Genomic DNA, 18,574 nt, shown 5'->3' on the forward strand with positions numbered 1-18,574 from the left:
AACATCAAAAACACACATCTCTGATCATTGCAAGAGCTCTCAAGTCCTTTTCTCTGCTCTATAAGCAAGAACACAACTTCTGTAAGTGATCTAACCCTTTGTGGTTTCACATTTCCTTAGTAAATGGCTAAGAACCAAACCGTCGTAAATACGGTTTGACTTTAAAATAGCTCAGTGATGGTTCAGTCTTATGACGAATCAAAAGTGGTTATGAGTTGGTATTTATGTGGGTAATAAACCTCTAAAAAGGTTCCCCCTGATCACCACTCTAACTATGTCAAATATCGAGTCAAACGTGCGGTTAAAAAGTCAACAGAAAGCTATTTTAGCGATTTATGCATAATCTGTAATGTATATGTTATGAAACCTGTTTTGACACTTATAAAATATGATAATAAGTATATAAACTTGTTTGCGCTCGTTTGAATCGATCATTTGCTATATTGAACCGGTTCGGAGCCGAATGTCGCAAAAGTTTGACTTTTGCTTTGACTTCAGTTCTGACCCGTTTTAGTGAGGTATAAATATACCTTAGGACTCTCTTAGGACCAGGTCACATGTTGGTATAAACCCCTGTGGTCGGTTCATGAGTTATCCGAGTCGTTTGCGCATTTCCGTCATTCGCCTAAAAGTTGACCGTAACGGCCTTTTAAAATAAAAACGAGTATTTCGGACACGTGAACGGACCAAAACCTTGCTTATTAAATTATAAGCATGTCCTTAAAGTTTCACGTCAATCCGAGGTCTAGAATGAGAGTTATGCTAATTAGCGCAATCTAAATAAACTTTTGTAATAAACGGCGCAATTAGCATAACACCTATCTAAACCAAGATTTCGTCACCAAAACTTTTACCCACTGTATTAAAATAATATTTTGGGAATTTTAAAGATTTTTAATAAATTTTACCTCGCTCATAACCTGCGGTTATGGCTACGGTTCGGTAAATACCGAATATGCCCTTTCCGGCCAAAACATGAGTTCTACAAGGTCTTTTGACCCGATTCCAGTTGCTACTGGTTTTAAATAATAAATAAAGTATTTTAAGCTTTATAAGCTGTTCGGGAAACTCAGATTTCCTGTAGAACTCGAAAAGCCCTTTTTAAAGTCTTTAAAATGACCGAAAAGCCCCTACGGGGCATAATATTAACTTAAACTCGTTACGGGCGTCACGGAAGGTATCCTACTGATACCACAACCCATTTAAGGCATATTGACTTAGGAAATAAGCATACGACTCTCATGGTTAACCGTTTCGCCTATTGCGCGCACGGTTCGGCTTATGAAACTAGTTTTCATAATTTAGCCGATACGGGTCAAATAATATTATTTGAACCCCAAAATCCAGAGTGTGAACCATTAACCCATATAAAACAAGTCTCTGAACTTGTTGGGACGGAATCACACTCCATTCTCGGTTTTCGCCTCTTCGCGCGATTAAACCATATCTATATATATCGGAACCAACCGGTCTAGGCTACGGCCATTATAACGACCCGTTAGGATTCTAAGAGGTTAATTAAAACCTTCGTTCCAGATTAGGAGCCCCAGTAAAAGCTATCGGTGATTTAATCCAAATTAAGGAAATATACTTGCAAAGGTAAATACTTTAACTTATTTCCCCTATATGGGCTTGGGTTACGGTATATTAATACCGCTTGATTGAGCATTATATTCTTCCATCGCTTAGGTGGTTAATTAAATAATATGATCGGCTCATTTAAACAGTTTTGTTGCTTATAAGCCTTTGGGGGGTTTAATGACCGTTGTCCCGGATATCCTTGGCATCATTTTACGAAATGGCCACGACCATCGACATCCCGGTGTAGGCGTACACCCGGTATAAAGTGTCGACATTAAAATTAAAAGACGTAGCCGTTGGTTTTTATACTACGGTTTTACGCAAACGTGGTGTGTCTATAAATCTTTAACCCGGCACGACCCGGGCTACTGAACGCATAAAAGAACATGTAAAACGTTCACAAGATTTTATTATAATTTTCCCAAGTTATAAAAGAGTTTGTGCCCTGTGCATTCAAATCAATTTTAATAAACATTTTCAAATGTGTCAGTTGAATGTATTTACCAGTGTAAACTGACGTATTTTCCCCAAAAAGATTAAGTGCAGGTACCTAAACGAAAATTGGCTGGTATTAGCTCCCTAGCGTCGTGATAAGTCTCGCAAGCTTGATTGCAGTATCTGATGGAACAAATACTTTATGTTTATTTACGATCCACTGTGGATATATTCAACCCCTGTAATACATTTGATATTTCAATCAGAGGTTGAAGTTTATATATATTTATCTTATGCTTCCGCTGTGCATTATATAATTGTGTGGTTTGACTATTTTGTTGCCAACATCGTCACGGTAATCCCCCACCGGGCCCACCGGTGAGACACGTGGAAATCGGGGTGTGACAGTTTGGTATCAGAGCCAACATTGAGTGAATTAAACACTATCCTATTGTGTTTAATCTCAATGACACAATTGCACATACTTGAGTCTAGACAAGAACTTAGGACAAATTCGGATTATTACTCCTTTTTGTCTTTATTTTCGATTCGATTTTTAATAAGTTTTGGAGCAGGAAAATGCCACCTGTTATATTCCGAGGAAGAGGAAGGGGAAGAAGAGGCCGAGGAGAAGTCGTGACACATCACGATAACGAAGCTGGACCATCTGGTACAAGACATCCTTCGATGACACGGAGCGAAGAGCCACAACGACGAAGAGATCTTTACGAACCCGCGAGGCATTCCACTTCGCACAGCTCGACGCTATCCTACCGGCACTCCTTTGGGCCAAATTCAGAAAATGATCCCAACAACCCACAACCTTCCTTCATACCTCTACAACGTTCGGTTTCGCACCGGAATTATGACGACCCTACTCCCTACTACATAGGTCAGTTTAATCCGGCTGACTACATACAGGAACCTTCAGGTTTTGTTCCGCTTGGTCCACAAGACCACTTTTCTGAAGATCCCATGGAGGAAGATGAGGATCCAACTGAACCTGCGCGTGGTACGCCCACGCATCCGATAGAAGTTTCTGATGGGTCATCCTTCCATGGAACGCCCTATCAAGGACCTGACAGTTTCCAAGCGATGTTTGACGGACATGAGTGGTACTACACGCCACCTCAACAGACATCTCAACAACCGAGATATCCACAGGATCCCTCTGAGGATTCACGCTTTGAGGCAGTTACGCCACCACCTCCGCCACCGGCACAACCAGTAATACCTGATCCGCCAAGGCGTAGGAGGACAAATGCTCGTATGTCTACACGAGGAAGAGGGGGTATCCACTTCAGCACTCCTCGACATTCTAGTAGTAGCCACTATCCGCCGCTACAAGAGGAAGGACCTTCAAGTCCTATACAGGAGGCGAACTCCGCACCAGCTGCACGAAATTCGCCGCCATTTGGGTATGACCAACCCATACCTGCTTATACGGGTCCGACGGCTTACAACCCGTTTGAACCATCACAAGCACAATACAACTACGGCTATGAGCGCGACCCATATGTGGTGTCGGCAAGATATAATGCGCGCTACCCTGACGGAGCACATGGAAACATGGGACCACCGGACTACTCAGCTCATGGGTATCCAATACCTCCCAGACCTCCAGTTCCACATCAAGCGCCACAACCACGTTTCTCTCCTCCTGAACAGGAAGAAATACTCCATCGACTAGATCGTGAGGAGAGAGAGTTCGAGGAAGAAAAGAAAAGCCACCGAGGATTTCTCAAAGGCTTGGCGAATCTACTAAAGGGCAAAAAGAAGAAACGTGACCACTAGCCCTTAATAGTTGTACGAATGTAATTTCTACTTTAAAATAAGTCCCTGTGTGGACAATGATGTAGGGTAAAATATACATATTTGTCCCGTGTAGATTGTATAAATTTTGTATAAGTTTTATTTGTTTTGTTTAGTTTTTAGTGTTATATTATATTAGTTTGTGTTTTGGTAGGTCCTGGTGTAAATGGAGCGAAAACGAGTAATATGGAAATGACCAGCTAGTTGAGTAGAGTAGACCGTCGGAGACCGAAGTAAAGTGCAGCTATTTTCTGTGAGTTGCCCAAGGCCACTATCTCTATTGTTGGGTGGCTAAATTAAATAAAGATGAGGGTTGTTTAAAAATAGTCCATTAAAGTCGAGGGACTATTGTTGCCAAAGTGATGAAACTTAATTAATTCCATCAAGTCAATTTACACACACGACAAAAGTTGGGGGATATATTTAGGATTCCTTATTTTGGAGAGGTCAACGGCTGCACAACAACTTGAGAGGGGTGCACTTTAATTGGTTTTAGTGGGCGGCATCCTTGATTGGCTTAGAGGAGAGGCAGCCATAATTGGCTAAGGTGGGGCGGCAACATCAGAAACAATTGGCGGTTATCAGGTGGGCCAAGCCCATTCTATTTGAGAAGGGGGACGAAATATATAGATGGGCTGAAATAATTAATTGGAGACATCGAACAGAAAGATAATTATTGTTTATGAGATTGGGCCGCATAGTGGAACGGAAGTTTGGAGGAATAAAGGGTTTTGAACAATTATAAAAACATGAAGTCAGAGGGCAGAAGAGGCAACAACATTAGACGGCTTTGGACGATCATACACGAGCTTTAGACGAAAATTGGACATCTTGGAGGCTGTTTGAAGCTCTGGGATTGCTTGGAATCATCACGGAACGATCGGAAGCACTCGGGATCGGAGCATTCGGGTTTATTCTTCCCGTTATCTTCTTTATTCGTTTGTTTTCACTTGTTTTACGATGAATTCAGAATTTATATTGTTTGATACTATGTGTTTGATCATGATTCTTGGCTAAACTCATAAACTACCTAGGCGATGATTATGGCATAACAAAGATTGGATTTTTATATGATTATTGATGTGGTTGTGATTTTTCTTGCATTGTAAACACTATGTTAGTTTGTCTTGGTGCGTTTGTATGCTTGTGATTTCTTATTTATCGCTTATTTGTTCCATTCAATTCTTGGTGACGGTCTTTATCACATAATAGAGTTGAATTAGGGTTTTTGACTTAGGTGAGTGTCTATATCACATAATAGGTCATTAATTCTTTAGGGTGAAAAGTGCACTAGTAACCTTAGGAACAATATTCGGTAATTAATTAAAATCAAGTGTGCTGCTAGACTCGTCGCGGAAAGGCTCGAGGATATTGGTAGGTCTAGGAGTAGTTAAAAGGAATTAACCACCCGTTGTCTACCAAGCCAAGATTAAACCCATAGTTGCTTTAGACGTTCGCGCGGCAAAGTAGAGCGTCTTACATAAGCACTTTCAAGAAACTAGAGGACAGACAAGAAATCTAGAAAACCGGTAGTTTAACAACCTTTCGGGAATCTTAGTGTGCTCTTGAGAGGGATTAGGGGTCCTTAGATTTTCCCTAGAGGTGAGAATTTTAAGATCCCGGTTTCACACCACATCATTATCATTTATGAATCCATTCTGAGTTTAGCCTGCGTCTAGCCTAGGTAGTCTTCATTCTCACTGATCAGACCTTTTGCTTGTGTTCGTGTTTTGCTTGCTAGTATTATTTTATTATTTTATCTAGGATTTTTAGAAACCCCCCCCCCAAATTAATAAACAAATTAGTATGTCGTGTCAGTCCGAGTCTAGATAGAGTCGTAGCGTAGTCAGCAGAGTCTCGTGGGTTCGATACTCGGACTTACTTTAGCTTTACTACATTCGATCGGTTCACTTGCCGATTGTGTGTTTAGGGTTTAGGTCGAGTCTTAGTTTATAAATTTAAAGCTTAGAGAGTCTAGAATTAGGGTATTTTAGTTAGTTTTATTTGACCCATTTTCAGCACATCAAGTTTTTGGCGCCGTTGCCGGGGACTCTTGGCGATTGCGCTGATTACTTTGTTTGGACTTACTTGACATATTACGTGCTATTTTGTTTCTTTGTTTGAGTCGTAGGTGTCTAAGTATTTTAGTGTCTTTTTATAGTTAGTCGAGTCATTTAGTAGAGTCGTCTTACTTGTTTGTTTTCGGTTTTTGCAGTGGATGCCCCATACGCGCTCGCAGGGACCGCCGCCGTTGCCGCTTGCACTCAAGTCTTCCTTCTCGTCATCTACGTCTGAGGTACGTGCTTCTAGCTCTACTTCATTTTCTCAGTCCACCCCATTTTTCGATCTTACACCAAAATCTTCACCCCAAAATTCCCCCATCACCCTTCCTGAGATCCCGAACGATCGGTCTTGGCAGATACCATCCTACATTATGACCGCCATCACCAATTCCTGCCAGTTCCATGGTCGTGACGACGAGGATGCCCCCGCCCATATCAATCGCATCACTCGTCTCTGCAGCACCTTCTCCATTGAGGGTGTCAATCTTGATGCTAGGTATCTTCAGGTTTTTCCGTTCTCACTTGCTGGACGCGCAGCCGTCTGGTTCGATTCCCAGCCTGCTGGCACTTTCCGTACTTGGGCAGGCCTTCGCGATGCATTCTTAGCCAAATATTTTCCGCCAGCCAAGGCATCTCGCCTTCGTGACCAGATTCACTCATTTCGTATGGAGCCAGATGAGCCGTATCATCTGGCTTGGGAGCGTTTTCAGACCCTGATCACCCGTTGTTCTCAGCATGGTCTATCTGATTGGGCGTTAGTGGAGAAGTTCTACAATGGACTTACTCCAGAGATTAGGGCTCGTTTCGACACCTCAGCAGGAGGTCAGCTTATGGGGAAGAAGACAGTTGCAGAGTGCAACGATTTGTTTGAGAGTTTCGCCCACTCCGATATGGACTACAGCACTACCAGCAGGACTTCCATTCCTGTGCGTACCACCTCGGCCGGTCGAGGGGTAAACCAAGTTAGCTTGGATTCATCGGTAGCTGCTGCAGTCGAGAGAGCGAAAGAGGAGATTAGGCAGGAGATGAGGCAGGAGTTGAGTGAGATAAAGAAGAAAGTCGATAGGTGTGAAGTTTGTCGAGGAGGGCACGATACCATAGATTGCCCCACGCTCACTCTTGAGCAGGTAGAGTACTTAGCCAGTCAGTCTAGAGGTCCCACGAATCTGTTTAATAATTCGAATTCCAACTGGCGCGATAGTGGTAATTCGAGTGGTTATCGTTCGTCTGGAAATCCTCCTGGATTTCCATCTGGTCAGTATCAGAGTAGAGGGCCCGGTATTTACACGTAGTCTAGTTCAGGGCAGTTTAGTGGGTCAGGTTCTAGTGGTCAGTTTTCGAGTGGAGGACCGCCTCAGGAGAGTCATGGTGGTGGAAAAGCTCCTGAGGTTAGCACGAGTAGGTTAGAGGAGATGTTTGCTCAGATGATGACGCGGAGCGATTCATTCATGAAAAATCAGGAGCAAATTAACAAAAACAACGAGCTCCAGTTCAAGAATCAGCAGGCCGCCCTCCTCGATCTCCAGAGGACAGTAGGCGGGCTTGCTAAGCAGTTACAGGAACACCCACCGGGTCATTTTTCGGGAAACACTTTCCCAAATCCCGCGAATCATTCTGTTAAAGCAATTACGATCCGTAGTGGGAAGAGTTTGGGAGAGGTTGTGAGAGAGAGAGAGGGTGAAGAAGTAGAGGAGGAAGTCGATGAGGAGATCGAGATGGAGACTCCGGGTAAGGTGCAACATAGGCTAGACCCAGCAAATACCGCACACGCCAAGGAGTCACCAGTAGAGAAGAAAGAGGAGAAGCAGCCGAAGAAGGTTCGACCGCCACCACCTGTGATTGATATTTCTCGTCTTCCGTTTCCCGCTCGTGCTAGGCAGCAGTTATTTTCTAGGGAGTATGAGAAATTTCTTGAGATGTTCACCCAGCTGAAGGTGAACCTTCCGTTCATAGAGGCTTTGAGATCCATGCCTAAGTACGCTAAGTTCCTTAAGGATTTTCTTAAGCGTAAGGATAAGGTAGGTGAGAGTTCTAGTAATCCGTTGAGTGGAGAGGTTTCTGCTGTGATCCTAAATAAACTCCCTGAGAAACTCACCGATCCTGGCATTTTCACGATTCCTTGTTTGTTCGGTGGTGATGTTAAAAACCACGCGTTGGCGGACCTTGGTGCTAGTATTAATTTGATGCCATATTCATTTTACGAAAAACTAGGCCTTGGTGATCTGAAGTCAACACGTATGACCCTCTCGTTAGCCGATAAGTCAGTGAAGTATCCTAGAGGGGTTGTAGAGAATTTGTTAGTAAAAGTGGATAAGTTTGTGTTTCCGGCTGATTTTGTAGTGCTAGATATGGAGGCCGATGATAGAGTTCCGTTGATTTTAGGGCGCCCATTCTTGAACACGGCTAAAGCATTGATAGATGTCTTCTTAGGCACAATTACACTTAGAGCGGGTGAGGAGTCGGTAGTCTTTGACGTGAATAATACGAGAGGGTCGAGTGAGAGAGTTGAGGCGATAGCATCGGTAGATGAGTGTGAGAAGAATGAGAGAGGTGAGAATAAGGTGGTAAGTGAGCCGAGCTTAGAAAAGGTGTTAAAACCCAAGTGTGGGGATCCACCTGATAGGAGAGTCGAAGAGTTGGAAGAGAGAGTGAGTACATTAGAATTCAAGATAGAGAAACTGAGCAAGGCTCAGTGTGGGGATAGGTATAGAGATGATATGTTTAGATTCACACCGTTTGATGACGAATTGAAGGAGGTTGAGAGATGTAGGAGAGATACGGGTGATACGAGAGATCGTAGTGCTAAGGCCCGTAAGAGTTGGTTTGGAGGTGAGCTCCGCCTATTTGATCCTCCGTAATTTTGTGAACAGATGTGATTATTTGTAGAGTTTGTATATTTGAGTCGTACTTTGTGTCGTGTCGTTATTTAGGTTGGTTTAGCGTCGTTTGCGTCTTTTTCGTGTTTTTGCGTCTTTTGTGTGTTTTGTCTAGTGTTTTGCAGGTTGCATCACCTTTACGTGGGCGAGAATATCACGCGAGCAGCATCACAGGTTTGTTTGACGTTAAAAACGACAAAAACCAAGTGCAGGGGCAATCTGGGAATATAAAAATTTGAATTCTGCATGTCTGCTGTTTGCTGCAAGTATTGTTGCTGTTGTCTGCTGTTCAGGCGGCCCGCCTACGATTCATACATATATGATGCGGACCGCGCGGGTTATAAAAAAGGTGCCTGGAGTTTAAGTTGAAGCGGCCCGCCTCCACTTGCATAGCACACCCATGCGGGCCGCGAGCCCACCAGAAAATGAAACGGGTTGTTTAGCCCAACATTAGTTCATCCATTTGTCCATTTTCCACATTCACCATCATCCATTTACTCACTTCGCCATCACCATTCGGTTCGGGTCGACGCTCAGGTATGTTTGCTTGCAATTTTTGTTGTTGTTGTATTCTGAGTCGCTGTTATTGGGTTTATTATCATCTTAAGTGTGGGGAAACGGGTTGCAAATCTTTACACGTAAAAATGTGATTTTCACAAAAATTTCGACCCGTTTTCCTTTGCATCCACACTTTGGTTAGGCTTGGCACTTAGTTTGTTTGAGGACGAGCAAAGTGCAGGGAGGAGGTAAGATGGTAATTCGGTGGTGTAATTTTGAGTCTTTTATTTTGTACCATGCGTCTAAGTTAGTAGTGTTGAGTCGTTTTGTGTTTCGAGTCGGTATTGCTTTGGTATTTTGCTTGTTTTTGTTGATGCAGGTTCGAATATGTACCACCCGTACTCAATCTCCATTCGGGTGATTTTGGAGCTGTTTATTCAAATTTCGGGCATTTATCAAGCATGTTAGTCAGAGTCAAAGCCGATCGCGAACGAAATGCTATACGATCGAGCTGGATTGGACGAGAGTTTTGGAGCTTAGGCGATAATTAACCAGCTAAGTCCCTTCCATTTGTACACTTGTATATTTATTTATTTATTTTTGTTTTTAGGTTTTAGGAGTCAGGTTTCCATCCTTGCATTAGGGACAATGCAACATTCAAGTGTGGGGATGGGAACTAGTAGTTAGTGTGTCTAGTAGTAGTGTCATGAAAAAACCGAAATAGTAGTGTCATGAAAAAACCGAAAAATACAAAAAAAAAAATTGAAAAAATAAGAAAATGTTCTTTGAAAATAAGAAGTTTGCAAATTAAAAACGGAAAATGATAGAAAAGTTGAGGTTTTTGTTCGGGTTCGAATAATAATAATATGAGATAAAAAAATCGTGCTTGTGTCTAGTTTGGGATGCGCGGGTAGGCTTGATTCGGTTTCGGGTTCCTTTGATATTAATTATACCTAAATGTCGGTCTACTAGTGGGTTCTCATCTAGGGAAAGTGGGGAAATTGAAACCGCCAATAATAGTATCAGGGATGCCGTTATAAGCTAAGATCGTTAGAGTTTTTGGTCATTATCTCATTGAAAAAAATAATAAATAAATAAGCGAGCTAGAAACTAAATGAAAGTAGCCATTCTATGTAATCTGTGGTTGGGAATAGCGACTCTACAGCCGGAATACCGCTAGAATGTGTGAAATCGACCTTGCAAAATAAATAAAAAGTACCGAGGCCTATGTAATCTGTGGTTGGGGATAGCGACTCTACAGCCGGAATACCTCTAGGATTAGGGAAAGCAACGTCTACGCTCGTAAATGATAAAAAAAAAATGGAAAAATAGATTTGATTTTAAACTCTCTTGATCTTGGTATAAGGCGGTTAGGAAATAACCCAGTGGTGGTTCCTTTTGTCCTATAAGCTTGAGGGGGGAGTAGATGTACTTGCGATTTCTAGTGTGAGACCCTAGGTGGATTGACCCATATTTGAACCTAAATTGCATGATAAGGGATTGGAACCGAGTTGGGTTTAAGAGGATCAATATACTTGCAATCGCGGCTAACACGAGTTTCGGTTTTAATAAAGTAACTTAAGCTTTTGTCCCGAACGATTACCTCGACTATGATTCCGTTTGCATAATTCTTTTTCGGGGACGAAAAAAGGTTAAGTGTGGGGATATTTGATGTAGGGTAAAATATACATATTTGTCCCGTGTAGATTGTATAAATTTTGTATAAGTTTTATTTGTTTTGTTTAGTTTTTAGTGTTATATTATATTAGTTTGTGTTTTGGTAGGTCCTGGTGTAAATGGAGCGAAAACGAGTAATATGGAAATGACTAGCTAGTTGAGTAGAGTAGACCGTCGGAGACCGAAGTAAAGTGCAGCTATTTTCTGTGAGTTGCCCAAGGCCACTATCTCTATTGTTGGGTGGCTAAATTAAATAAAGATGAGGGTTGTTTAAAAATAGTCCATTAAAGTCGAGGGACTATTGTTGCCAAAGTGATGAAACTTAATTAATTCCATCAAGTCAATTTACACACACGACAAAAGTTGGGGGATATATTTAGGATTCTTTATTTTGGAGAGGTCAACGGCTGCACAACAACTTGAGAGGGGTGCACTTTAATTGGTTTTAGTGGGCGGCATCCTTGATTGGCTTAGAGGAGAGGCAGCCATAATTGGCTAAGGTGGGGCGGCAACATCAGAAACAATTGGCGGTTATCATGTGGGCCAAGCCCATTCTATTTGAGAAGGGGGACGAAATATATAGATGGGCTGAAATAATTAATTGGAGACATCGAACAGAAAGATAATTATTGTTTATGAGATTGGGCCGCATAGTGGAACGGAAGTTTGGAGGAATAAAGGGTTTTGAACAATTATAAAAACAGGAAGTCAGAGGGCAGAAGAGGCAACAACATTAGACGGCTTTGGACGATCATACACGAGCTTTAGACGAAAATTGGACATCTTGGAGGCTGTTTGAAGCTCTGGGATTGCTTGGAATCATCACGGAACGATCGGAAGCACTCGAGATCGGAGCATTCGGGTTTATTCTTCCCGTTATCTTCTTTATTCGTTTGTTTTCACTTGTTTTACGATGAATTCAGAATTTATATTGTTTGATACTATGTGTTTGATCATGATTCTTGGCTAAACTCATAAACTACCTAGGCGATGATTATGGCATAACAAAGATTGGATTTTTATATGATTATTGATGTGGTTGTGATTTTTCTTGCATTGTAAACACTATGTTAGTTTGTCTTGGTGCGTTTGTATGCTTGTGATTTCTTATTTATCGCTTATTTGTTCCATTCAATTCTTAGTGACGGTCTTTATCACATAATAGAGTTGAATTAGGGTTTTTGACTTAGGTGAGTGTCTATATCACATAATAGGTCATTAATTCTTTAGGGTGAAAAGTGCACTAGTAACCTTAGGAACAATATTCGGTAATTAATTAAAATCAAGTGTGCTGCTAGACTCGTCGCGGAAAGGCTCGAGGATATTGGTAGGTCTAGGAGTAGTTAAAAGGAATTAACCACCCGTTGTCTACCAAGCCAAGATTAAACCCATAGTTGCTTTAGACGTTCGCGCGGCAAAGTAGAGCGTCTTACATAAGCACTTTCAAGAAACTAGAGGACGGACAAGAAATCTAGAAAACCGGTAGTTTAACAACCTTTCGGGAATCTTAGTGTGCTCTTGAGAGGGATTAGGGGTCCTTAGATTTTCCCTAGAGGTGAGAATTTTAAGATCCCGGTTTCACACCACATCATTATCATTTATGAATCCATTCTGAGTTTAGCCTGCGTCTAGCCTAGGTAGTCTTCATTCTCACTGATCAGACCTTTTGCTTGTGTTCGTGTTTTGCTTGCTAGTATTATTTTATTATTTTATCTAGGATTTTTAGAAACCCCCCCCCCAAATTAATAAACAAATTAGTATGTCGTGTCAGTCCGAGTCTAGATAGAGTCGTAGCGTAGTCAGTAGAGTCTCGCGGGTTCGATACTCGGACTTACTTTAGCTTTACTACATTCGATCGGTTCACTTGCCGATTGTGTGTTTAGGGTTTAGGTCGAGTCTTAGTTTATAAATTTAAAGCTTAGAGAGTCTAGAATTAGGGTATTTTAGTTAGTTTTATTTGACCCATTTTCAGCACATCAGACAACTTATCGTATTTCAGTCCCTACGCGGACTTATCTTTAGTCCTTGCATGGACACCTATCTTGTATTGGTCCCTGCGTGGACTTGTCACTTATTTTAAAACCTCTGTGGAGGTATGTACTATTTGAAAGACCCGTTTAGGGCAATATGTAATTGTATTTGAGATTGTGGAATGTATGTTATGAGTTTTGTTTTAATATGTATAAAATAAATCAAAACCATTCCTTTTATATTGATCTGCCTAAATAAAGAATCTTAAAAGGTGAAACCTAGCTTGGTGTCTTTCAGATCCAGTCAAGATGGTACGACCTAATTGAAAAGATTCTGATTCCCTGTTAACCTCTGTACGCATGTTAACGATCATGGCAGATGTGATTCGTTAAAATCACGCACGTCATTCTTATACAATAATCCTTTAAGGATTTCAAAACCCAACTAAAAGATTAATAAATCGTGGGTTAAATCACCAATGAAGGTGATCAATATTATTAAAACATCCATTAGTGATGTAGTGCCTACGGGCCAATACTATTAAAACATCCATTAGTGATGTAGTGCCTATGGGCCAATCTTATTAAAACATCCATTAGTGATGTAGTGCCTACGGGCCAATACTATTAAAACATCCATTAGTGATGTAGTGCCTACGGGCCAATATTATTAAAACATCCGTTAGTGATGTAGTGCCTACGGGCCAGTATTATAAAGACATCCATTAGTGATGCAGTGCCTACGGGCCAGTATTATTAAAACATCCATTTGAGGTGTAGTGCCTACGGGCCAATATTATTAAAACATCCATTAGAGATGTAGTGCCTACGGGCCAACCATACTAAAACATCCATTAGAGGTGTAGTGCCTATGGGCCGTAATAATTGTCTTATAACGACAAAAGACAGTGGTGGTCTATGACTCCCTGTCAGAAAGAGATAAAAGAACTACGGTTCAATTCTCTATGCCTTTGATTCTCTGAAATCTCGGCTAATATTATAAAACATCATCATGATTAGGCTTTATGCCGCCAATACTATTTATATAGCTGAAATAGGATATATTCAAATCCTAATATTTAATGAAATAAAAAGATAACCAAATATGGTCTCTGTACCATGGTTGACGAATTGTCATAAAAGACAATTATATAATAATCTCCTAAATAAAATTTTGTTATCTTCTGTAACAGATTCAAGTTACAATGGCGGATCCCAATGGAGAGAACAGCCACACAAATGAAGATGACTATGACAATACGCCAGTGCATCTGACAGGCGCACAGCTAAAGGCTCTGATTGACACTGCTGTTCAGGCAGCTATTGATCGTCAATATACTGAGTCCCAAGGCAGGACTGTGTCAAAACCACCCTCTAAACCAAAGACACACTCCAAACCACCCTCTGAACCCAAGAAAGATGACGACAAACACTCGTCCACTGAGCACAGCGTTCATCGCGATAGAGAATATACTGATGCATCCAGTGCTAAGGGTTGCACCTACAAATACTTTGTATCATGTAAGCCCCGTGAATTTACAGGGGAGAAAGGTGCGGTTGACTGTATCACCTGGCTAGACGAGATGGACACTATTGTGGACATCAGCGGGTGTGCAGCGAGGGATGTGGTGAAATATGTGTCCCAGTCTTTTAAGGGCGAGGCCCTGGCATGGTGGAGGGCATTGGTGCAGGCATCTGGTAAGTCTGCTTTGTACAAAATGACATGGGAGGAATTTATTGCTCTTATTAAGGAGAACTACTGCCCTCAACATGAGGTTGAGAAGATTGAGGCGGATTTTGTCTCACTAGTGATGACAAACCTGGATTGTCAAGCATATCTGACAAGCTTTAACACCATGTCACGCCTGGTGCCATATCTTGTGACTCCAGAACCTCGAAGGATTGCCCGTTTCATTGGGGGCTTAGAGCCGGCGATCAAGGCCAGTGTGAAGACTTCTAGGCCGACGACCTTCAGGTCAGTTACTGACCTCTCCTTGTCTCTTACACTTGATGCTGTCCGTTTGAGGGCACAAAGGAGCAAGGAGGCTGAAAAGCGAAAACGTGAGGATGATACCTCACGAAAGTCTGGGAAAAAGCACCGTGGAAACGGTGAGGGCAAGAGAGGGTCGGAGGCAAAGAAGGAGGGGCAAGCTGATGGAAGACCTCACTGCAAGGTCTGCAAGAAACCTCACTCCGGGAAGTGTAGGTTTGCGTCTGGTTCATAGTCGCAACAAAAGACTCCATCCTGTGGGCTATGCAAGTCCAAGGATCATAAGACCGTGGAGTGCAAAAAGATAAAGGATGCAACCTGCTATGGTTGTAATGAAAAGGGGCATATCAAGAGTAATTGCCCAAAGTATGCCAAGAAGGCAGAAGAGACGAAGAAGTCGAATGCGAGAGTTTTTCGCATGGATGCAAAGAAAGCGGTTAAGGACGACAATGTGCTTACAGGTACTTTTCTCGTAAATAATATATTTGCAAGAGTACTATTCGATTCTGGCGCTGATAAGTCCTTTGTAGACCAGAAATTTTGCCAACTACTAAATATGCCTATCAAAACCCTTGACGTAAAATACGAAGTAGAGTTAGCAGACGGCACGATAGAAACCGTCTCTACTATTCTAGAAGGATGTGAAATGTCCATTAGGAACCATTCTTTTCCTTTATCTCTACTTCCCTTCAAATTAGCGGGTTTTGACATTGTGCTAGGCATGGACTGGTTATCTCGTAATCAGGCCCAAATCATTTGCGGCAAAAGGCAGATAGTTTTAAAGACTCCGAGTGGTGAATCTCTTACCATTCGAGGGGATACGCATTACGGATTGCCCGAAGACGTATCTATGCTGAAAGCTTCAAGGTGTTTGAACAAAGGCTGTGTAATTTACATGGCTCAGGTGATAATGGAAGAACCGAAGCCGAAGATCGAGGATCTTCCTGTCATTTCTGAATACCCCGAGGTTTTTCCTGAAGAACTACCTGGTTTGCCACCAGATAGACAAGTGGAGTTCAGAATAGACATCATTCCTGGAGCGGCTCCGATAGCAAGAGCACCTTACAGGCTAGCTCCAACGGAAATGAAAGAACTGAGGACCCAGTTGGATGAACTGCTGGCGAAAGGTTTTATCAGACCTAGTTCATCTCCCTGGGGAGCTCCTGTCCTATTTGTAAAGAAGAAGGACGGATCGATGCGGTTGTGCATCGACTATAGAGAGCTAAATAAAGTTACCATAAAGAATAGATATCCTTTACCAAGGATCGATGATCTATTCGATCAGCTGCAAGGAGCAAGCTACTTCTCCAAGATCGACTTAAGGTCGGGCTATCATCAACTAAGGGTCAGGGATGAAGATGTACATAAGACTGCATTTAGGACTCGCTATGGTCATTACGAGTTCCTAGTGATGCCTTTTGGGCTCACAAATGCACCGGCTGCGTTCATGGATCTCATGAATCGCGTCTGCAAGCCGTACTTAGACAAATTTGTCATAGTCTTCATCGATGATATCCTTATATATTCCAAGAACCAAGCTGACCACGAGAAGCACCTCCGTTGCATTCTCGAATTACTACAGCGTGAGAAACTCTACGCCAAATTCTCGAAATGTGAATTCTGGCTACGAGAGGTTCAATTTTTAGGTCACGTTGTGAGTGAGCGTGGTATCCAAGTGGATCCCGCTAAGGTAGAGGCAGTCATGAACTGGCAAGAGCCAAAGACGCCTACCAAAATTCGTAGTTTCCTGGGGTTAGCAGGATACTACCAGAGGTTTATTGAAAATTTTTCAAGGATTGCTGCGCCCTTGACTTCCTTGACCAAGAAGAAAGAAAAGTACATTTGGGGCCCAAAGCAGCAAGAGTCCTTCGAAATCCTGAAGCAGAAGCTAAGCAACGCTCCTGTGTTAACATTAACAGAAGGTACTGATGAGTTCGTGGTTTACTGCGACGCATCACACACAGGCATGGGGTGTGTGCTTATGCAGAAGGGCAAGGTGATTGCCTATGCTTCAAGGCAACTAAAGGTGCATGAAAAGAATTACACCACCCATGATTTGGAGTTGGGTGCCGTTGTATTTGCACTTAAGTTGTGGAGGCACTACCTTTACGGCATTAAATTTGTGATTTATTCTGATCACAAAAGCCTCCAGCACTTGTTCAACCAGAAAGAGTTGAACATGAGGCAACGCCGTTGGATGGAGACCCTGAATGATTATGACTGTGAAATCAGGTACCATCCCGGCAAGGCGAATGTGGTCGCCGATGCCTTGAGCAGAAAGGAAAGGGTAAAACCCATTCGAATCAATGCCAAGAGCATTGAAGTAAAGAACAACTTAATTGAAAAGATATTAGCTGCACAGCGAGAGGCTGTGTTGGAAGCTAATTACCCTAATGAAAAGCTAGGAGTAACTGAGGAGCAGTTGACTCTTAGCAAGGATGGGATCTTGAGGCTGAATGGACGTATATGGGTTCCGTTATATGGAGGACTACGAGATGTTGTTTTCCAGGAAGCCCATAGTTCCAAATACTCAGTCCATCCTGGTGCAGACAAAATGTACCAAGACTTAAAGGCAAATTATTGGTGGATAGGCTTGAAAAAGTCTGTAGCCGCGCATGTAGCAAAGTGCTTGACTTGTGCTCAGGTCAAAGCCGAGCACCAAAAGCCGTCTGGCTTGCTACAACAGCCTGAACTTCCCGAGTGGAAGTGGGAATGCGTAACTATGGACTTCATAACCAAGTTACCCAAAACCAGGAAAGGAAACGATACAATATGGGTCATAGTCGATAGGCTGACTAAATCAGCTCATTTTCTACCCATCAAGGAGACGTATAGCTCCGATATGTTAGCCCAACTTTATGTTGATAAGATTGTAGCCTTACACGGCATACCTGTGTCTATTATCTCCGACAGGGATACTAGATACACATCTCATTTCTGGAAAAGTTTCCAGCAATCTTTGGGCACGCGTTTAAACTTTAGTACGGCTTACCATCCACAGACGGACGGTCAAAGTGAGCGTACTATCCAAACGCTAGAAGACATGCTTCGTGCATGTGCGATCGATTTAGGTGGTAACTGGGATAAGAACCTACCCCTGATCGAATTCTCCTACAATAATAGCTACCACACCAGCATAAAGGCTGCGCCTTTTGAGGCATTATATGGTAGGAAATGCAGATCGCCTGTTTGTTGGGCGGAAATAGGGGAGGTCCAACTATCAGGACCAGAGATTGTTTTCCAGACAACGGACAAGATTGTCCAGATCCGAGAACGTCTCAAGGCTGCCCGCGATAGGCAGAAGAGCTACGCTGATCCAAAGCGTAAGGATTTTCACTTCGAAGTGGGTGAAAAGGTATTACTTAAGGTGTCACCCTGGAAGGGGGTGATGCGTTTCGGCAAGAAAGGCAAACTGAGTCCGAGATACATAGGACCTTTTGAGGTCATTGAACGGGTCGGATCAGTTGCCTATAAGCTGAACTTGCCTGAAGAGCTCAATGGAATTCACAATGTGTTCCACATCTGCAATCTCAAAAAGTGCTTCGCCGACGAATCGTTGGTGATTCCACACACAGATGTGCATATAGATGAGAGCTTAAAGTTTATAGAAAAACCTTTGTCGATTGAGGATCGACAGGTAAAGAAGCTTCGCAGAAAGCACGTACCGATTGT

The 18,574-nt window shown here is 42.4% G+C and overlaps 1 protein-coding gene across 1 annotated transcript; it reads left to right on the plus strand.

Annotated features, from left to right (window-relative positions):
* Nucleotides 1–7,318: 7,318 nt before the first annotated feature.
* Nucleotides 7,319–8,749, plus strand: LOC110927840. The gene has a single exon (XM_022171209.1). The coding sequence runs from the start codon at nucleotides 7,319–7,321 to the stop codon at nucleotides 8,747–8,749; it is 1,431 nt and encodes a 476-aa protein (XP_022026901.1).
* Nucleotides 8,750–18,574: the final 9,825 nt, after the last annotated feature.

The sequence above is a fragment of the Helianthus annuus genome, chromosome 1 (assembly GCF_002127325.2).
Source record: "Helianthus annuus cultivar XRQ/B chromosome 1, HanXRQr2.0-SUNRISE, whole genome shotgun sequence".
NCBI classification, from domain to species: Eukaryota; Viridiplantae; Streptophyta; class Magnoliopsida; order Asterales; family Asteraceae; genus Helianthus; species Helianthus annuus.